This window comes from Bos indicus x Bos taurus, chromosome 15 (assembly GCF_003369695.1).
Source record: "Bos indicus x Bos taurus breed Angus x Brahman F1 hybrid chromosome 15, Bos_hybrid_MaternalHap_v2.0, whole genome shotgun sequence".
NCBI lineage: Eukaryota > Metazoa > Chordata > Mammalia > Artiodactyla > Bovidae > Bos > Bos indicus x Bos taurus.
The window spans coordinates 78,090,659-78,113,103 of record NC_040090.1 but is presented as its reverse complement, the minus strand read 5'-3'; the positions used below and the strand labels follow the sequence as shown (position 1 = coordinate 78,113,103).

The following is a 22,445-nucleotide window of genomic DNA, read 5'->3' as shown; positions in this document are numbered from 1 at the left end:
GGAGAAAGGGATCGGCTACCGACTCCAGTTTTCATGGGCTTCTCTGGTGGCTCAGGTGGTAAAGAATCCACCTGCGGTACAGGAGACCTGGATTCAATCCCTGGGTTGGGAAGATCCCCTAGAAGAGGACTTGGCAACTCACCCCAGTATTCTTACCTGGAGAATCTCCGAGGACAGAGGTGCCTGGTGGGCTACAGTCCATGGGATCACAAAGAGTCAAACACAATGGAGCAACTAAACACAGCTGGGTGGTCCCCTGTGGGTCTTCCTATGGGTCTTCTGTCACTGCCTAGCTGTGTTCCTGTCGCAGAATTGTTTTGGGGGTTAGATGGGCTAATGCAGGTTACATGCTCCCCACAAGGCCTGGCATGTAGTAAGCCCTTCATAGTATTGTCAGTTATTTGCTACCTGCTGCTAAATACATCTAAATACATAGCCTACTGACCTTGATCTTTTTCAGGTTTAATCTTCACACCATAGTCTTGGGATAAATGCATTATGGTTCCAGCAAAACTAAGAAATTTGCACACAGAGTAAAGATAGCTCCATCAGAATTGTTATTGCTTACTTTCTTTGTACTTGGGAGGTTTTTGCTGTGGGGAGGGCCTTCTTTGGAAGTACACAATAACATACTTGCTCGCCTCCCATGTAATATATGTATTTAATCTTCCCTTATACAAAGATCCAAGGTGAATAATGCACCCTGAAAAGTTGCGGAGCATAGAATTCTTCCAAACTTTTTCCAAATTTTAAGTTACTAGTTAAAAATTCAAAGAATTATATCAACAATGCTTCCAATTTTATGTGAAAACCCTAACCCACTTCATCTTCTCTCCATTGTATGAAGTTAGGCATGCTGGTGCACAAGACCTTGGGCACTCATTAGTAGTAAGGGTGATCCACTCTCCTCAGAAGAGCAAAGTTGTCTGTAGTAGAAATTCCTCATAACCACATGGCCTCCTGTCCAAACTATTTTATCAGTGGCTGGCACATAGTAAGTACTAGGTAAATGTGTACATTAGCTATATGTTTTCTGTCTTAAAAAATCTAGTAATATAGATCTAGATTTATGAACAGTATAAGGCACATTTCATAGAAGCAGTGCAAAAGTAGAACTTCCTGCAGAATAATCTACCCTGCCACCCCTCAGGGGCTGAAAGAAACATATTGCCAGTACCCTTATTAAATATTGATGGCCGTTATTCACAGGATATTTCTTTGTTTTTATAGGATCTGTAAGTCAGAAGAATCTTATGTCTGTAGAAAATTCCAATGATAACCAACAAGGTGAGTTTAACAAGGTCAGAAGACGGATTATCTGCCTAGCGTACATAAAGTAATATCAGCTAGTCCAGTGCATGTAAACTGGTACACTGACCTGTCTTAACCATGATTTGTGCGTTTGTGAATACTTAAAGCCTACCATCAAAGGCTTCCCTTAGTAGGCATCAGGAAATGATAGTTCACTGGATTCACCATCTTTCTCAGTTTAGCAAAGTTTTCAGTAAATTTTAGAACTATTAATAAAAAAAATGCTGGAATTTATTACTGAGTTTTCAAGCACATTTTTAGGTATGACATTTTGCACTCTGCCTATGAATACGAACTAGAATTCATAAATCTGCTGATCTTGCTGGTGGAAGAAATCACTTTAAGCTGGTCAGCCATGACAGCCTTAATTTGCCTTGGTGGACTCTAAGGAGACCCTGCTTATATTTCACCCATCAGTTAGATTTCAATCCACACCATTGCTTCCTTATTAAAACAATAGATGAGGCTTTTTTTCTTCTGCTTTTAGTTTAGGACAGATGGATTTCTTCCTTGATTTTCTGTATTAACATGGAAGCATAGGAACCAGACTAATGTTATAATAATAGTACCATCAACGCATGTTTCTTCTAAGTGATATTTAGTTTATCTTCTCACTGCCTTTATTAAGAGTGACAGAGGTAGAAACTTAAAAAAGGTATACAAATCCTATCACTGAACCCATTTTTTCTACTTTTATTCAACAAATATTTATTAAGTGTCTTTAATGTGTGGACACAGTACAAAAGGGACCAAGCTCTGACTTCTTGGAGTTTTTCTTTGTTTTTTGTGTTATTTTATTGTTGAAACATGCATGTAACATAAAATTCACAACGTTAGCCATTTTTAAGTGTACAGGTGGCATTAAATACATTCACAATATTATGCAATTTTTTTTGAAGATATTTTTATTTTATAGCTGTGACTAGATGGACCTTTGTTTGCAAAGTAATGTCTCTGCTCTTTAATATGCTATCTATATGGTGATTGCCAGACTTCAAAAGCCACCATAATGGGTAGCCAATTAGGAGACGAAATTAATCTTTAATGAATCTGTGCCACTTTATGAACTTAATTCCATTTAGTGAAGTATTCTCCTGTAATACTTGGTCTTTTTCTGTCATGTAAAGTATCCGCCTCCTTGTACTTAGATTGTCCAAGACAGTCTTTATTTCAGTGCTTGCACACAGTAGGTACTTCCTAAGTATTTTTTGAAAAAGGTGAAGAGGTCTTAAAACTAGAAAGTGCTTAGAAAGAAGGCAGTTTCTGCCTTCTTCCTCAAGCCAGAAAAAGGAAAAAAGGAAAGTATCCATCATAAGAGTGACAACAGCAGGGAGAGGAAAACATGAGGCTCTTGTAATCTGGGCAAAAGATGAAGACATGGGTAATGGGGATAAGTGGGTGGAGTCTAGATCTACTTGGGGTGTGGAACTGAAATCATTGCTAATGGATTGGATGGTGGAGTGAGGAAGAAGGAAGAATGAAAAGATAACTTCCTTGTGTTAGGGTTGAGCAATCACCAATGCAACAACTGGGAACATGAGGGCAGAAGCAGGTTTATCGTAAATCAGCACTTTGATTTGGCACTCTCATGTACACGCTTTGGAATCAAACAGCCTGGTCCACATCTGAGACTCCACCGCTTACTGGCTGGGTGGCCAGATTCGCCTGCAAGGCAGGAAACCCTGGTTAGATTCCTGAGTGGGAAAGATCCCCCTGGAAAACAGGATCGGCTACCCACTCCAGTATTCATGGGCTTCCATGGTGGCTGAGATGGTAAAGAATCCACCCGCAGTGCAGGAGACCTGGATTCAATCCCTGGGTTGGGAAGATCCCCTGGAGGAGGACATGGCAGCTCACTCCAGTATTCTTGGCTGGAGCATCTCCATGGACAGAGGTGCCTGGTGGGCTACAGTCCACGGGATCGCAAAGTCAGACACAGCGGAGCAAATAAACACAGCTGGGTGGTCTTCTATGGGTCTCCTGTGGGTCTTCCTATGGGTCTTCTGTCACTGCCTAGCTGTGTTCCTGTCGCAGAATTGTTTGGGGGTTAGATGGGCTAATGCAGGTTACATGCTCCCCACAGGTCCTGGCACTTTTAAGCCTTTCATAATATTGCCAGTTATTTGGTACCTGCTGCTAAATACATCTAAATATATGGTCTACTGACCTTGATCTTTTCCAGGTTTAATCTTCACACCATAGATTTTTGGGAATAATGTACTATGGTTCCAGCAAGAGGAAGAAATTTTCTCACATAGTAACGCTAGCTCCATCAGAATTGTTATTGCTTACTTTCTTTTTACTTCAAAGGTTTTTTTTGAGGGGAGGCCTTCTTTGTGAAAAGTACACAATAATACACTTGCTCGCCTCCCATGTAATATGTGTTTTTAATCTTCCATTATGTAAAGATCCAGGGTAAATAATGCACCCTGAAAAGTTGCTTAACTGAAGCGTAGAATTCTTCCAAACTTTTTCCAAATTTTAAGGTACTAGTTAAAAATTCCAGAGAAGGCAATGGCACCCCACTCCAGTACTCTTGCCTGGAAAATCCCATGGACAGAGGAGCCTGGTAGGCTGCAGTCCAGGGTGTCACGAAGAGTCAGACCTGACTGAGCGACTTCGTTTTCACTTTTCACTTTCCTGCAATGGAGAAGGAAATGGCAGCCCACTCCAGTGTTCTTCCCTGGAGAATCCCAGGGACAGGGGAGCCTGGTGGGCTGCCGTCTTTGGGGTCGCACAGAGTTGGACACAACTGAAGCAAATTAGCAGCAGCAGTTAAAAATTCAAAGAATTATCTTGAGAAGGCTTCCAACTTTACATGAAAACCCTAAGCGACTTCATCTTCTCTCCGTTGTTTTATGTTAGGTGTGCTGGTGTACAAGACCTGGGCACTCGTTAATAGTAAGGGTGGTCCACTCTCCTCAGAAGAGCAGAGTTGTCAGTATTAGAAATACCTCATAACCACATGGCCTCATGTCCAAACTATTTTTCAGTGGCTGGCACATAGTAAGTACCTGGTAAGTGTGTACATTAGCTATATGTTTTCTGTCTTAAATAATCCAGTAATAGAGATCTAGATTTATGAACAATTTCAAGGCCTGTTTCATAGAAACAGTGCAGAAGTAGAACGTCCTGTGGAATAATCTACCCTCCCAACCCACATAGGCTGAAAGAAAAACATTGCCAGTATCCTTAGTTAAATATTGATGTCCTTTCTTCACAGAATATTTCTTTGTTTTTATAGGAACTGCAGACAATGATTCTAAATCTCCAGAAAACTCCAAGGATAACCAAGGAGGTGAGTTTAAAAAGGTCAAAAAACGGATTATCTGCCTAGCATACATAAAATAGTAACAGCTAATCAAGTACATGTAAGCTGGTACACTGACCTGTCTTAACCATGATTTGTGCGTTTGTGAATACTCAGAGCCTACCATCAAAGGCTTCCCTTAGTGGGCATCAGGAAATGATAGTTCACTGGATTCACCACCTTTCTAAGTCTAGCAAAGTTGTGAGTAAATTCTAAAACTCTTAATAAAAACATACAGAAATATATTACTGAATGTAGAAGCACATTTTTAGGTATGATTTTTTGGGCTCTGCCTATGAATATGACTAGAATTCATAAATCTGCTGATCTTGCTGGTGGAAGAAATCACTTTAAGCTGGTCAGCCATGGCAGCCTTAATTTGCCTTCAATCCACCCCCTTGCTTCCCTATTGAAACACTAGATGAGGCTCTTTTCTTGTGCCTTTAGTTTGGGACAGATGGATTTCTTCCTTGATTTTCTCAATTAACATGGAAGGATAGGAACAAGACTGATGTTTTATAGTACCATAAACGCATGTTTCTTCTAAGTAATATTTAGTTTATTTTCTCACTGCCTTTATTAAGAGTGACGGGGGTAGAAACTTAAAAAGGTACAAAAATCCTATCACTGGACCCATTTTTTCAACAAATATTTATTGAGTGTCTCTAATGTGTGGGCACAGTACAAAAGGGACCAAGCTCTGACTTCTGGGAGTTTTTGTTTGTTTTTTGTGACATTTTATTGTTGAAACATACACATAACTTAAAATTCACAGAGTTAGCCATTTTTAAGTGTTCAGTTCAGTTCAGTCACTCAGTTGTGTCCAACTCTTTGCAACCCCATGGACCACAGCACGCCAGGCCTCCCTGTCCATCACCAACTCTTGGAATCCACCCAAACTCATGTGCATCGAGTCGGTATTGCCGTCCAGCCATCTCATCCTCTGTCGTCCCCTTCTCCTCCTGCGCCCAGTCTCTCCCAGCATCAGGGTCTTTTCCAATGAGTCAACTCTTCGCATTAGGTGGCCAAAGTACTGGAGTTTCAGCCTCAGCATCAGTCCTTCAAATGAACACCCAGGACTGATCTCCTTCAAGATGGACTGGTTGGATCTCTTTGCAGTCCAAGGGACTCTCAAGAGTCTTCTCCAACACCACAGTTCAAAAGCATCAGTTCTTTGGTGCTCAGCTTTCTTCATAGTCCAACTCTCACATCCATACATGACCACTGGAAAAACCATAGCCTTGACTAGATGGACCTTTGTTGGCAAAGTAATATCTCTGCTTTTGAATATGCTATCTAGGTTGGTCATAACTTTCTTTCCAAAGAGTAAGCATCTTTTAATTTCATGGCTGCAGTCATCGTCTGCAGTGATTTTGGAGCGCAAAAAAATAAGTCTGTCTCTGTTTCCACTGTTTCCCCATCTATTTCCCATGAAGTGATGGGACCAGATACCACCATCTTAGTTTTCTGAATTTTGAGTTTTAAACCAACTTTTTCACTCTCCTCTTCACTTTCATCAAGAGGCTTTTGAGTTCCTCTTCACTTTCTGCCATAAGGGTGGTGTCATCTGCATATCTGAGGTTATTGATATTTCTCCCAGCAATCTTGATTCCAGCTTGTGCTTCTTCCAGCCCAGCGTTTCTCATGATGTACTCTGCATAGAAGTTAAATAAGCAGGGTGACAATATACAGCCTTGACGTACTCCTTTTCCTGTTTGGAACCAGTCTGTTGTTCCATGTCCAGTTCTAACTGTTGCTTCCTGACCTGCATGTAGGTTTCTCAAGAGGCAGGTCAGGTGCTCTGGTTTTCCCATCTCTTTCAGAATTTTCCACAGTGTATTGTGATCCACACAGTCAAAGGCTTTGGCATAGTCAATAAAGAAGAAATAGATGTTTTTCTGGAACTCTTGCATTTTCAATGATCCAGCGGATGTTGGCAATTTGATCTGTGGTTCCTCTGCCTTTTCTAAAACGAGCTTGAACATCTGGAAGTTCACATTTCACGTACTGCTGAAGCCTGGCTTGGAGAATTTTGAGCATTACTTTACTAGCATGTGAGATGAGTGCAATGGTGCAAGTACTTTAAGCATTCTTTGGCATTGCCTTTCTTTGATAATACACTTTCTTTTTAAGTGTACAGGTGGCATTAAATACATTCACAATGTTGTGCAGTGTCATGGGGATTTTTTATTAAATTTTTATTGAAGTACAGTTAATTTGCAATGTTGTGTTCATTTCTGCTGTACAGCAAAATGACTTAGTTATATGCATGTATACATTCTTTTCATTTTCTTTTCCTTGTGGTTTATTGCAGAATAGTGAATGGAGTTCCCTGAGCACCGTTGTTGTTTCTCAGTTCTGTATGTAACAGTTTGCATCTACTAACCCCAGACTCCTAGTCCCTCCCTCCCAGGCCCAGGCTCCCCCTGGGAAACCCTATGTCTGTTCTGTATGTCTGTGAGTCTGTTTCTACTTCATAGATAGGTTCATTTTTGTCATATTTTAGATTCCACATATAAGTGATTTGTTGTTGTTGAGTTACTAAGTTGTGTCTGACTCTGTGACCCCATGGACTGAAGCATGCCAAGCTTCCCTGTCCTTCATCTCTCCCAGGGTTTGCTCAAACTCATGTCCATTTAATCAGATTACTGATTAATCAGTGATTAACCCATCCAGTCACTTCATCCTCTGTTGCCTCCTTCTGCTTTTGCCTTCAATCTTTCCCAGCATCAGGGTCTTTTCCAATGAGTCAGCTCTTTGCATCAGGTGGCCAAAGTATTGTAGCTTCAACATCAGTCTTTCCAATGAACATTGAGGGTTGTTTACTTTAGGATTGACTGCTTTGATCTCCTTGTAGTCCAAGGGACTTTCAAGAGTCTTCTCGCAACACCACAGTTAAACACCATCAATTCTTTGGCATTCAGCTTTCTTTATAGTCCACCTCTGACACGCATACATGACTACTGCAAAAACCATAGCTTTGACTAGACAGACTATTTTTTGCAAAGTAATGTCTCTGCTTTTTAATATGCTATCTATAAAGTGATTGCCAGACTTCAAAAGCCACCATAATTGGTAGCCAGTTAGGTGATGAAATTAATCTTTAAGGAATCTGTGGCACTTTATGAACTTAACTTAATTCCATTTAGTGAAGTATTCTGCTGTAATACTTGGTCTTTATTTGTCATGTAAAGCACTTGACTCCTTGTACTTAGAAAGTCCAAGACAGTCTTTATTTTAGTGCTTGAACACAGTGGATACTTCATAAGTATTTTTTGAAAAAGGTGAAGAGATCTTAAAACTAGAAGAGCTTAGAAAGAAGGCAGTTTCTGCCTTCTTCCTCAAGCCAAAAAAAAGAGAAAAGGAAAGCATCTGTCATAAGAGGGACGACAGCAGGGAGAGAAAAACAGGAGGCTCTTGTAATCTGGGCAAAAGATGAAGACATGGGGTAGTGGGGATAAGTGGGTAGAGTCTAGATCTACTTGGGGTGGGGAACTGAAATCATTGCTAATGGATTGGATGGTAGAGTGAGGAAGATGGAAGAATGAAAAGATAACTTCCTGGTGTTAGGGTTGAGCAACCAGCAATGCAACAACTGGGAACATGTGGGCAGAAGCAGGTTTATTGTAGAAAATCAGCACTTCAATTTGGCACTCTCATGTGTGCACTTTGGAATCAACAGCCTGGTCCACATCTGAGAATCCACCACTTACTGGCTGGGTGGCCAGAATCTGCCTGCAAGGCAGGAGACCCTGGTTTGATTCCTGGGTGGGAAAGATCCCCTGGAGAACGGGATCGGCTACCCACTCCAGTATTCATGGGCTTCCATGGTGGCTGAAATGGTAAAGAATCCACCTGTAGTGCAGGAGACCTGGAGTCCATCCCTGGGTTGGGAAGATCCCCTGGAGGAGGACATGGCAGCTCACTCCAGTATTCTTGCCTGGAGCATCTCCATGGACAGAGGTGCCTGGTGGGCTACAGTTAACGGGATCACAGAGTCAGACACAGTGGAGCAACTAAACACAGCTTGGTGGTCTCCTATGGGTCTTCTGTCACTGCCTAGCTGTGTTCCTGTCGCAGAATTGTTTGGGGGTTAGATGGGCTAATGCAGGTTACATGCTCCCCACAAGGCGTGGCATGTAGTAAGACCTTCGTAATATTGTCAGTTACTTGCTACCTGCTGCTAAATACATAGTCTACTGACCTTGATCTTTTTCAGGTTTAATCTTCACAGCATAGTCTTTTGGTATAAATGGATTATGGTTCCAGCAAGAGGAAGAAAATGGCAAAAAGAGTAAAGATAGCTTTATCAGAATTGTTATTGCTTACTTTCTTTGTACTTGGGAGTTTTTTGGGTTGGCGGAGGCATACTTTGGTGCTGCTGCTGCTAAGTCGCTTCAGTCGTGTCTGACTCTGTGCAACCCCATAGGCGGCAGCCCACCAGGTTCCCCCGTCCCTGGGATTCTCCAGGCAAGAACACTGGAGCGGGTTGCATTTCCTTCTCCAATGCATGAAAGTGAAAAGTGAAAGTGAAGTCGCTCAGTTGTGTCTGACTCTTAGCGACCCCATGGACTGCAGCCTACCAGGCTCCTCCGTCCATGGGGTTTTCCAGGCAAGAGTACTGGAGTGGGGTGCCATTGCCTTCTCCAGGGCATAGTTTGGGAAAGTACAAAATAACATACTTGCTCGCCTCCCATGTAATATATGTATTTAATCTTCCATTATATAAAGATCCAGGGTGAATATTGTACCCTGAAAAGCTGCTTATCTGGAGCATAGAATTCTTCCATACTTTTTCCAAATTTTAAGTTACTAGTTAAAAATTCAAAAAATTATATCAAGAAGGCTTCCAAGTTTACATGAAAACCCTAAGCCATTTCACCTTCTCTCCATTGTATGAAGTTAGGTGTGCTGGTGCATAAGACCTGGGCACTCGTTAATATTAAAGGTGGTCTATTCTCCTCAGAAGAGCAGAGTTGTCAGTAGTAGAAATTCCTCATAACCGCATGGCCTCATATCCAATCTATTTTATCAGTGGTTGGCACATAGTAAGTACCTAGTAAGTGTTACATTAGCTACATGTTTTCTGTCTTAAAAAATCCAGTGATGCAGATCTAGATTTATGAACAGTTTCAAGGCATGTTTCATAGAAGCAGTGCAAAAGTAGAACTTCCTGTGGAGTAATCTACCCTGCCACCCCTTGGGGCCAAAAGAAACATATTGCCAGTACCCTTAGTTCAATGTTGATGGCCGTTCTTCACAGGATATTTCTTTGTTTTTATAGGATCTTCAAGCCAGAATAATCCTCAGTCTGAAAGAAACTCCAATGGTAACAACCAAGGAGGTGAGTTTTATAAGGTCAGAAAACAGATTATCTGCCTAGCATATATAAAGTAATATCAGCTAGTCCAGCACATGTAAACTGTACACAGGCCTGTCTTAACCATGATTTGTGCGTTTGTGAATACTTAAAGCCTACCATCAAAGGCTTCCCTTAGTAGGCATCAGGAAATGATAGTTCACTGGATTCATCATCTTTCTCAGTCTAGCAAAGTTGTGAGTAAATTCTAAAACTATTAATAAAAACATACTGGTATTACTGAGTTTTCTAGCGCATTTTTTTGGTATGACATTATGTCCTTTGCCTATGGGTATGAACTAGAATTCATAAATCTGCTGATCTTGCTGGTGGAAGAAATCACTTTAAGCTGGTCAGCTATGGCAACCTTAAGTTGCCTTGGTGGACTCTAAGGAGACCCTGCTTATATTTCACCCATCAGATAAATTTCCATCCACGCTGTTGCTTCCTTATTGAAACAATAGATGAGGCTTTTTTCTTGTGCTTTTAGTTTGGGACAGATGGATTTCTTTGTTGATTTTCTCAATTAACATGTAAAGATAGGAACCAGACTGATGTTACAAATAATGGTACCATCAACGCATGTTTCTTCTAAGTGATATTTAGTTTATCTTCTCACTGCCTTTATTAAGAGTGACAGAGGTAGAAACTTTAAAAAGGTACACAAATCCTATCACTGAACCCATATTTTCTACTTTTATTCGTAAATATTTATTGAGTGTCTTTAATGTGTGGACACAGTACAAAAGGGACCAAGCTATGACTCCTTGGAGTTTTTCTTTGTTTTTTGTGTTATTCTATTGTTGAAACAATCACATAACTAAAAATTCACAAAGTTAGCCGTTTTTTCAGTGTAGAGGTAGCATTAAATACATTCACAACGTTGTGCAGTGTCGTGGAGATTTTTTAGTAATTTTTTATTGAAGTGCAGTTAATTTACAATGTTGTGTTCATTTCTGCTGTATAGCAAAATGACTTACTTATATACATGTATACATTGTTTTTTATTTTCTTTTCCATTATGGTTTATTTCAGAAGAGTAAATGGACTTCCCTGTGCACTGTTGTGTTTTCTGAGTTCTGTATGTAACAGTTTGCATCGAGTAATCGCAAACTCTTAGTCCCCTCCTCCCCGACCCCTGCTCCCCCTTGGAAACCCTAAGTCTGTTCTGTATGTCTGTGAGTCTGTTTCTACTTCAAACATAGGTTCATTTGCTCCATTTTTTGATTCCACATATAAGGGATTTGTTGTTGTTTAGTCACTAAATTGTGTTTGACTCTGTGACCACATGGACTGCAGCATGCCAAGCCTCCCTGTTCTTCATGTCTCCTGGAGTTTGTTTAAACTCATGTCCATTTAATCAGATCACTGATTAATCCGTGAGTAATCCATCCAATCACCTCATCCTCTGTTGTCCCCTTCTGCTTTTGCCTTCAATCTTTCCCAGCATCAGGGTCTTTTCCAGTGAGTCAGCTCTTTGCATCAGGTGGCCAAAGTATTGTAGCTTCAGCATCAGTCTTTCCAATGAATATTGAGGGTTGATTTTCTTTAGGATTGACTGGTTTGATCTCATTGCAGTCCAAGAGACTCTTACGAATCTTCTCTTGCACCACATTCAAAAGCATCAATTATTTTGTGTTGAGCCTTCTTTATGGTCCAACTCACATCTGCACATGACTACTGCAAAACCATAGCTTTGACTAGGCGGACCTTCGTTGGACCTTTTTAAAAAGCTAAGTATAAACTGATTGCAGACTGCAAAAGCCACCAGCCACCATAATGGGTAGCCAATTAGGAGATGAAATTAATCTTTAATGAATCTCTGTCACTTTATGAACTCAAGTCCATTTAGTGAAGTATTCTGCTGTAATACTTGGCTTTTTTTGTCAGATAAAGCACTCGCTTCCTTGTACTTAGATTGTCCAAGACACTCTTTATTTCAGTGCTTGCACACAGTAGGTATGTCATAAGTATTTTTGAAAAAGGGTGAAGAGATCTTAAAACTAGAAAGAGGGCAATTTCTGCCTTCTTCCTCAACGCAGAAAAAAGAAAAAAGGAAAACATGCATCATAAGAGTGACAACAGCAGGGAGAGAAAAACATGAGGCTCTTGTAATCTGGGCAAAAGATGAAGACATGGGGTAATGGCAATAAGAGGGTAGAGTCTAGAACTACTTGGGGTGTGGAACTGAAATCATGCTAATGGATTGGATGGTGGAGTGAGGAAGAAGGAAGAATGAAAAGATAACTTCCTGGTGTTCGGGTTGAGCAACCAGCAGTGCAAGAACTGGGAACGTGCGGGCAGAAGCAGGTTTATTGTAGAAAATCAGCACTTCGATTGCCACTCTCATGTGTGCGCTTTGGAATCAAACAGCCTGGTCCACATCTAAGAATCCGCCACTTACTGATGGGTGGCCAGAATCTGCCTGAAAGGCAGAAGACCCTGGTTCGATTCCTGGGTGGGAAAGATCCCCTGGAGAAAGGGATTGGCTACCCATTCCAGTATTCACGGGCTTCCATGGTGGCTGAGATGGTAAAGAATCCGCCTGCAGTGCAGGAGACCTGGATTTGATCACTGGGTTGGGAAGATCCCCTGGAGGAGGACATGGCAACTCACTCCAGTATTCTTGCCTGGAGCATCTCCATGGACAGAGGTGCCTGGTGGGCTACAGTCCACAGGATTGCAAAGAGTCAGACACAGCGGAGCAACTAAACACAGCTGGGTGGCCTCCTGTGTGTCTCCTGTGGGTCTTCTGTCACTGCCTAGCTGTGTTCCTGTCGCAGAATTGTTTTGGGGGTTAGTTGGGCTAATGTAGGTTACATGCTCCCCACAAGGCCTGGCATGTAGTAAGCCCTTCATAATATTGTCAATTATTTGCTGCTGCTGCTGCTGCTAAGTCGCTTCAGTCGTGTCCAACTCTGTGCGACCCCATAGATGGCAGCACATCAGGCTCCACCGTCCCTGGGATTCTCCAGGCAAGAACACTGGAGTGGGTTGCCATTTCCTTCTCCAATGCATGAAAGTGAAAAGTGAAAGTGAAGTCGCTCAGTCGTGTCCGACTCTTAGCGACCCCATGGACTGCAGCCTACCAGGCTCCTCCGTCCATGGGGTTTTCCAGGCAAGAGTACTGGAGTGGGGTGCCATTGCCTTCTCCTAAATACATCTAAATACATAGTCTGCTGACCTTGATCTGTTTCAGGTTTAATGTTCACACCATAATCTTTTGCGATAAATGCGTTATGGTTCCAGCAAGAGAAAGAAATTTGCACACAGAGTAAGAATAGTACCATCAGAAATCTTATTGCTTGCTTTCTTTGTACTTGGGAGGCTTTTGTGGTGGGGGAGGTCTTTGGGAAAAGTACACAATAACATACTTGCTCGCCTCCCATGTAATATATATATTTAATCTTCCCTTATGCAAAGATCCAGGGTGAATAATGAACCCTGAAAAGTTGCTTAACTGAAGCATAGAATTCTTCCAAAGTTTTTTCCAAATTTTAAGTTACTAGTTAAAAATCCAAAGAATTATATCAAGATAGCTTCCAACTTTACGTGAAAACCCTAAGCCACTTCATCTTCCCTCCATTGTATGAAGTTAGGCGTGCTGGTGTACCAGACCTGGGGCACTCGTTAATCATAAGGGTGGTCCACTCTCCTCAGAAGAGCAGAGTTGTCAGTAGTAGAAATTCCTCATAATCACAAGGCCTCATGTCCAAACTATTTTATCAGTGGCTGGCACATAGTAAGTACCTGATAAGGGTTACATTAGCTATATGTCTTCAGTCTGAAAAAATCGAGCGATGCAGATCTAGATTTATGAAGTTTCAAGGCATGTTTCATAGAAGCAGTGCAAAAGTAGAATTGCCTATGGAATAATCTACCCTCTCGCCCCCAAGAGGCGAAAGAAACAAACAAAAAAAAGAAGCATAATGCCAGTATCGTTAGTCCAATATTGATGGCCGTTCTTCACAGGATATTTCTTTGTATTTATAGGACCTCCAAAACAGCAGAATCTTCAGTCTGCAGGAAACTCCAATGATAACCAAGGAGGTGAGTTTAAAAATTTCAGAAAACAGATTATCTGCCTAGCATACATAAAGTAATATCAGTACATGTCCAGTACATGTAAGCCTGTGCACTGATCTGTGTTAACCATGATTTGTGCATTTGTTAATACTTAAAGCCTACCATCGGGCTGCAGTTCATGGGGCCTCTAAGAGTCGGACATGACTGAGCGACTTCACTTTCACTTTTCACTGTCATGCATTGGAGAAGGAAATGGCAACCCACTCCAGTGTTCTTGCCTGGAGAATCCCAGGGACGGGGGAGCCTGGTGGGCTGCCATCTGTGGGGTCACATAGAGTTGGACACGACTGAAATGACTTAGCAGCAGCAAAGCCTACCATCGGCTTCCCTTAGTAGGCATCAGGAAATGATAGTTCAGTGGATTTACCATCTTTCTCAGTCTAGCAAAGTTTTGAGTAAATTCTAAAACTATTCATAAAAACATACTGGAATTTATTACTGAGTTTTCTAGCACATTTTTTGGTATGACATTGTGCGCTCTGCCTATGGATATGAACTAGAATTCATAAATCTGCTGATCTTGCTGGTGGAAGAAATCACTTTAAGCTGGTCAGCCATGACAGCCTTAATTTGCCTTGGTGGACTAGTTGAAGACCCTTCTTATATTTCACCCATCAATTAGATTTCAATCCACCCACTTGCTTCTTATTGAAACAGTAGATTAGGCTTTTTTGTTATGATTTTAGTTTAGGAGAGATGGATTTCTTCCTTGATTTCCTGAATTAACATGGATAGATAGGAACCTGACTGATGTTATAAATAATAGTACCATTAACGCATGTGTCTTCTAAATTATATTTAGTTTATCTTCTCACTGCCTTTATTAAGAGTGACAGAGGTAGAAACTTTAAAAAGGTACACAAATCCTGTCACTGGACCCATTTTTTCTACTTTATTCAACAAATATTTATTGAGTGTCTCTAATGTGTGGACACAGTACAAAAGGGACCAAGCTCTGACTTCTTGGAGTTTTTCTTTGCTTTTTGTGCTATTTTATTGTTGAAACATACACATAACGTAAAATTCACAATGTAGGCATTTATCAGCATAGAGGTGGCATTAAATACATTCACAACGTTGTGCAGTGTCATGGACATTTTTTAGTAATTTTTTATTGAAGTGCAGTTAATTTGCAGTGTTGTGTTCATTTCTGCTGTACAGCAAAATGACTTAGTTATATACATGTATACATTCTTTTTATTTTCTTTTCCATTGTGGTTTATTCCAGAATAGTAAATGGAGTTCCCTGAGCACCATTGTGGTTTTCAGTTCTATATGTAACAGTTTGCATCTACTAACCCCAGACTCCTAGTCCCTCCCTCCCAGACCCAGGCTCCCCCTTGGAAACCCTATGTCTGTTCTGTATGTCTGTGAGTCTGTTTCTACTTCATAGATAGGTTCATTTGTACCATGTTTTATATTCCACACGTAAGTGATTTGTTGATGTTTAGTCACTAAGTCGTGTCTGTGTCTGTGACCCCATGGACTGCAGCATGCCAAGCTTCCCTGTCCTTCATGTCTCCCAGAGTTTGCTCAAACTCTTGTCCATTTAATAGATCACTGATTAATTAGTGATTAATCCATCCAGTCACTTCATCCTCTGTTGCCCCCTTCTGTTTCTGCCTTCAATCTTTCCCAGCATCAGGGTCTTTTCCAATGAGTCAGCTCTTTGCATCAGGTGGCCAAAGTATTATAGCTTCAGCATCAGTCTTTCTAATGAATATTGAGGTTGGTGTTCTTTAGGATTGACTGGTTTGATCTCCTTGCTGTCCAAGGGACTCTTAAGAATCTTCTCCGGCACCACATTCAAAAGCATCAATTCTTTGTGTTCAGCCTTCTGTATGTTCTGACTCACATCTGTACCTGACTACTGTAAAAACCATAGATTTGACTAGACGGACTTTTGAAGGCAAAATAATATCTCTGCTTTTTAGTAAGCTATGTATAAAGTGGTTGCCAGACTTCAAAAGCCACCATAGTGGGTAGCCAATTAGGAGATCAAATTAATCTAATGAATCTGTGCCACTTTATGAACTTAATTCCATTTAGTGAAGTATTCTGCTGTAATACTTGGTCTTTTTTTGTCACGTGAAGCACCCACTTCCCTGTACTTTGATATCTAAGACATTCTTTGTTTCAGTGCTTGCACATAGTAGGTACTTCCTAAGTATTTTTTGAAAAAGGTGAAGAGGTCTTAAAACTAGAAACAGCTAGAAGGAGGGCAGTTTCTGCCTTCTTCCTCAATCCAGAGAAAAGAAAAATGGAAAACATCCATCATAAGAGTGACAACAGCAGGGAGAGAAAAACAGGAGGCTCTTGTAATCTGGGCAGAAGATGAAGACATGGGGTAGTGGGGATAAGTGGGTAGAGTCTAGATCTACTTGGGGTGTGGAACTGAAATCATTGCTAATGGATTGGATGGTGGAGTGAGGAAGAAGGAAGAATGAAAAGATAACTTCCTGGTGTTCGGGTTGAGCAACCAGCAGTGCAAGAACTGGGAACATGTGGGCAGAAGCAGGATTGTAGAAAATCAGCACTTCGATTTGGCACTCTCATGTATGCGCTTTGGAATCAAACAGCCTGGTCCACATCTGAGACTCCACCACTTACTGGCTGGGTGGCCAGAATCTGCCTGCAAGGCACGAGACCCTGGTTCGATTCCTGGGTGGGAAAGATCCCCTGGAGAAAGGGATCAGCTACCCACTCCAGTTTTCATGAGCTTCCATGGTGGCTCAGATGGTAAAGAATCCGCCTGCAGTGCAGGAGACCTGGATTCGATCGCTAGGTTGGGAAGATCCCCTGGAGAAGAACATGGCAAGTCATTCCAGTATTCTTGCCTGGAGAATTTCCATGGACAGAGGTGCTTGGTGGGCTACATTCCACGGGATTGCAAAGAGTCAGACACAACGGAGCAACTAAACACAGCCGGATGGTCTCCTATGGGTCTCCTGTGGGTCTTCCTGTGGTGTTCTGTCACTGCCTAGCTGTGTTCCTGTCGCAGAATTGTTTTGGGGGTTAGTTGGGCTAATGCAGGTTATATGGTCCCCACAAGGCCTGGCATGTAGTAAGCCCTTCATAATATTGTCAGTTATTTGCTACCTGCTGCTAAATACATCTAAATACATAGTCTACTGACCTTGATCTTTTTCAGGTTTAATCTTCACAGCATAGTCTTTTGGTATAAATGGATTATGGTTCCAGCAAGAGGAAGATTGGCAGACCAAGTAAACATAGCTTCTTCAGAATTGTTTCTGTGTACTTTCCTTGTACTTGGGAGGTTTTTGGTGTGGGGGCGGCCTTCTTTGGGAAAGTACACAATACCATACTTGCTTGCCTCCCATGTAATAATATGTGTTTAATTTTCCATTATATAAAGATCCAGGGTGAATAATGCACCCTAAAAAGTTGCTTAACTGAAGCTTGCATTCCTCCAAATTTTTCCATATTTTAAGTTACTAGTTAAAAATCCAAAGAGTTATATCAAGAAGGCTTCCAAGTTTACGTGAAAACCCTAAGCCACTTCATCTTCTCTCCATTGTATGAAGTTAGGCATGCTGGTGTACCAGACCTGGGCACTCGTTAATAGTAAGGGTAGTCCACTCTCCTCAGAAGAGCAGAGTTGTCAGTAGAAATTCCTCATAACCACAAGGCCTCATGTCCAAACTATTTTATCAGTGGCTGGCGCATAGTAAATACCTGGTAAGTGTTACATTAGCTACATGTTTTCCGTCTTAAAAAATCCAGTGATGCAGATCTAGATTTATGAACAGTTTCAAGGCATGTTTCATAGAAGCAGTGCAAAAGTAGAATTTCCTGTGGAATAATCTACCCTGTCACCCCTCAGAGGCCAAAAGAAACATATTGCCTGTACCCCTAGTTCAATATTGATGGCCGTTCTTCACAGGATATTTCTTTGTTTTTATAGGATCTCCAAACCAGAATAATGGTCAGTCTGAAGAAAAGCCTGGTGGTCAAAAAGAAGGTGAGTTTAAAAAGGTCAGAAAACGGATTATCTGCCTAGCATACATAAAGTAATATCAGCTAGTCCGGTACATGTAAGCCTGTACACAGGCCTGTCTTAACCATGATTTGTGTGTTTGTGAATACTTAAAGCCTACCATCAAAGGCTTCCCGTAGTAGGCATCAGGAAATGATAGTTCACTGGATTTACCATCTTTCTCAGTCTAGCAAAGTTGTGAGTAAATTCTAAAACTATTCATAAAAACATACTGGAATTTATTACTGAGTTTTCTAGCACATTTTTTGGTATGACATTATGCACTCTCTGCCTGTGGATATGAACTAGAATTCATAAATCTGATCTTGCTGGTGGAAGAAATCACTTTAAGCTGGTCAGCCATGACAGCCTTAATTTGCCTTGGTGGACTAGTTGAAGACCCTTCTTATATTTCACCCATCAATTAGATTTCAATCCACCCACTTGCTTCTTATTGAAACAGTAGATTAGGCTTTTTTGTTATGATTTTAGTTTGGGACAGATGGATTTCTTCCTTGATTTCCTGAATTAACATGGATAGATAGGAACCTGACTGATGTTATAAATAGTACCATCAACGCATGTGTCTTCTAAATTATATTTAGTTTATCTTCTCACTGCCTTTATTAAGAGTGACAGAGGTAGAAAAGGTACACAAATCCTGTCACTGGACCCATTTTTTCTACTTTATTCAACAAATATTTATTGAGTGTCTCTAATGTGTGGACACAGTACAAAAGGGACCAAGCTCTGTCTTTTGTGTTATTCTATTGTTGAAACACACACATCACTAAAAATTCACAGAGTTAGCCATTTTTCCGTGTTGAGGTGGCATTAAATACATTCACAATGTTGTGCAGTATCATGGAGATTTTTTAGTAGTTTTTTATTGAACTACAGTTAATTTACAATGTTGTGTTCATTTCTGCTGTATAGCAAAATGACTTACTTATATACATGTATACATTGTTTTTTATTTTCTTTTCCATTATGGTTTATTCCAGAAGAGTAAATGGAGTTCCCTGTGCACTGTTGTGGTTTCTCAATTCTATATGTAACAGTTTGCATCGACTCACCCCAAACTCTTAGTCCCCCCCTCCCCAACCCCTGTTCCCCCTTGGAAATCATAAGTCTGTTCTGTATGTCTGTGAGTCTGTTTCTACTTCAAACATAGGTTCATTTGCTCCATTTTTGGGTTCCACATATAAGGGATTTGTTGTTGTTTAGTCACTAAGTTGTGTCTGACTCTGTGACCACATGGACTGCAGCATGCCAAGCCTCCCTGTTCTTCATGTCTCCTGGAGTTTGTTCAAACTCATGTCCATTTAATCAGATCACTGATTAATCCGTGAGTAATCCATCCAATCACCTCATCCTCTGTTGTCCCCTTCTGCTTTTGCTTTCAGTCTTTCCCAGCATCAGGGTCTTTTCCAGCGAGTCAGCTCTTTGCATCAGGTGGCCAAAGTATTGTAGCTTCAGCATCAGTCTTTCCAATGAATATTGAGGGTTGATTTTCTTTAGGATTGACTGGTTTGATCTCACTGCGGTCCAAGAGACTCTTACGAATCTTCTCTTGCACCACATTCAAAAGCATCAATTATTTTGTGTTGAGTCTTTTTATGGTCCAACTCACATCTGCACATGACTACTGCAAAACCATAGCTTTGACTAGGCGGACCTTGGTTGGACCTTTTTAATAAGCTAAGTATAAAGTGATTGCAGTCTTCAAAAGCCACCATAAAGGGTAGCCAATTAGGAGATGAAATTAATCTTTAATGAATCTGTGGCACTTTATGAACTTAAGTCCATTTAGTGAAGTATTCTGCTGTAATACTTGGTCTCTTTTTGTCACGTAAAGCACCCACCTCCCTGTACTTAGATCATCCAAGACATTCTTTGTTTCAGTGCTTGCACACAGTAGGTACTTCCTAAGTATTTTTGAAAAAGGATGAAGAGATCTTAAAACTAGAAAGAGCTTAGAAAGAGGGCAGTTTCTGCCTTCTTCCTCAAGGCAGAAAAAAGAAAAACGGAAAACATCCATCATAAGAACGACGACAGCCGGGAGAGAAAAACAGGAGGCTCTTGTAATCTGGGCAAAAGATGAAGACATGGGGTAATGGGGATAAGAGGGTAGAGTCTAGATCTACTTAGGGTGTGGAACTGAAATCATTGCTAATGGTTTGGATGGTGGAGTGAGGATGAAGGAAAACTCAAAAGATAACTTGTGTTAGGGTTGAGCAATCACCAATGCAACAACTGGGAATATGGGCAGAAGCAGGATTGTAGAAAATCAGCACTTCGATTTGGCACTCTCATGTATGCGCTTTGGACTCAAACAGCCTGGTCCACATCTGAGAATCCACCACTTACTGGCTGCGTGGCCAGAATCTGCCTGCAAGGCACGAGACCCTGGTTCGATTCCTGGGTGGGAAAGATCCCCTGGAGAAAGGGATCGGCTACCCACTCCAGTTTTCATGGGCTTCTCTGGTGGCTCAGATGGTAAAGAATCCGCCTGCAGTGCAGGAGACCTGGATTTGATCACTGGGTTGGGAAGATCCCCTGGAGGAGAACATGGCAACTCACTCCAGTATTCTTGCCTGGAGCATCTCCATGGACAGAGGTGCCTCGTGGGCTACAGTCCACAGGATTGCAAAGAGTCAGACACATTGGAGCAACTAAACACAGCTGGGTGGTCTCCTATGTGTCTCCTGTGGGTCTTCTATCACTGCCCAGCTGTGTTCCTGTCGCAGAATTGTTTTGGGGGCTAGATGGGCTAATGCAGGTTACATGTTCCCCACAAGGTGTGGCATGTAGTAAGCCCTTCATCATATTCTCAATTATTTGCTCCCTGTTGCTCCAGTTCAGTCACTCAGTCGAGTCTGACTCTTTGTGACTCCATGAATCGCAGCACACCAGGCCTCCCTGTACATCACCAATTCCCGGAGTTCATTCAAACTCATGTCCATCGAGTCGGAGATGCCATCCAGCCATCTCATCCTCTGTCGTCCCCTTCTCCTACTGCCCCCAATCCCTCCCAGCATCAGGGTCTTTTCCAATTAGTCAACTCTTCGCATGAAGTAGCCAACGTATTGGAGTTTCAGCTTTAGCATCAGTCCTTCCAGTGAACCCCCAGGACTGATCTCCTAATTTAGGATGGACTGGTTGGATCTCCTTGCAGTCCAAGGGACTCTCAAGAGTCTTTTCCAACACCACAGTTCAAAAGCATCAATTCTTCAGTGCTCAGCTTTCTTCCTAGTCCAACTCTCACATCTGTACAGGACCACTGCAAAAACCATAGCCTTGACTAGACAGACCTTTGTTGGCAAAGTAATGTCTCTGCTTTTGAATGTCTCTGCTATCTAGGTTGGTCATAACTTTCCTTCCATGGAGTAAGCATCTTTTAATTTCATGGCTGCAGTCACCATCTGTAGTGATTTTGGAGCCCAGAAAAATAAAGTCTGACACTGTTTCCACTGTTTCCCCGTCTATTTGCCATGAAGTGATGGGACCACATGCCATGATCTTCGTTTTTTGAATGTTGAGCTTTAAGCCAACTTTTTCACTCTCCTCTTTCACTTTCATCTAGAGGCTCTTTAGTTCCTCTTCACTTTCTGCCATAAGGTTGATGTCATCTGCATATCTGAGGTTATTGATATTTCTCCCAGCAATCTTGATTCCAGCTTGTGCTTCCTCCAGTCCAGTGTTTCTCATGATGTACTCTGCATAAAAGTTAAATAAGCAGGGTGACAATATACAGCCTTGACGTACTCCTTTTCCTATTTGGAACCAGCCTGTTGTTCCATGTCCAGTTCTAACTGTTGCTTCCTGACCTGCATACAGGTTTCTCAAGAGGCAGGTCAGGTGCTCTGGTATTCCCATCCCTTTCAGAATTTTCCACTGTTTATTGTGATCCACACAGTCAAAGGCTTTGGCGTAGTCAATAAAGCAGAAACAGATGTTTTTCTGGAACTCTCTTGCTTTTTCCTTGATCCAGCGGATGTTGGCAATTTGATCTCTGGTTCCTCTGCCTTTTCTAAAACGAGCTTGGACATCTGGAAGTTCACGGTTCATATACTCTTGAAGCCTGGCTTGGAGAATTTGGGGCATTACTTTACTAGCGTGTAAGATGAGTGCAATTGTGCAGTAGTGTGAGCATTCTTTGGCATTGCCTTTCTGTGGGATTGGAATGAAAACTGACGGTTTTCGGTCCTGTGCCCACTGCTGAGCTTTCCAAATTTGCTGGCATATTGAGTGCAGCACTTTCACAGCATCATCTTTCAGGATTTGAAATAGCTCAACTGGAATTCCATCACCTCCACTAGCTTTGTTCGTAGTGATTTTTTCAAAGGCCCACTTGACTTCACATTCCAGGATGTCTGGCT

The 22,445-nt window shown here is 41.5% G+C and overlaps 1 protein-coding gene across 1 annotated transcript in view; it reads left to right on the top strand.

The window, feature by feature from the left end:
- The window catches only part of TMEM123 (transmembrane protein 123), an 80,633-nt gene that overhangs the window by 3,879 nt on the left and 54,309 nt on the right, over nucleotides 1–22,445 (top strand). The window contains exons 2-6 of the mRNA XM_027563948.1: nucleotides 1,231–1,287; nucleotides 4,556–4,609; nucleotides 9,906–9,965; nucleotides 13,974–14,030; nucleotides 17,992–18,048. Of these exons, the coding sequence (XP_027419749.1) occupies nucleotides 1,231–1,287; nucleotides 4,556–4,609; nucleotides 9,906–9,965; nucleotides 13,974–14,030; nucleotides 17,992–18,048 (285 nt within the window). The remainder of the gene's footprint in view (nucleotides 1–1,230; nucleotides 1,288–4,555; nucleotides 4,610–9,905; nucleotides 9,966–13,973; nucleotides 14,031–17,991; nucleotides 18,049–22,445) is intronic.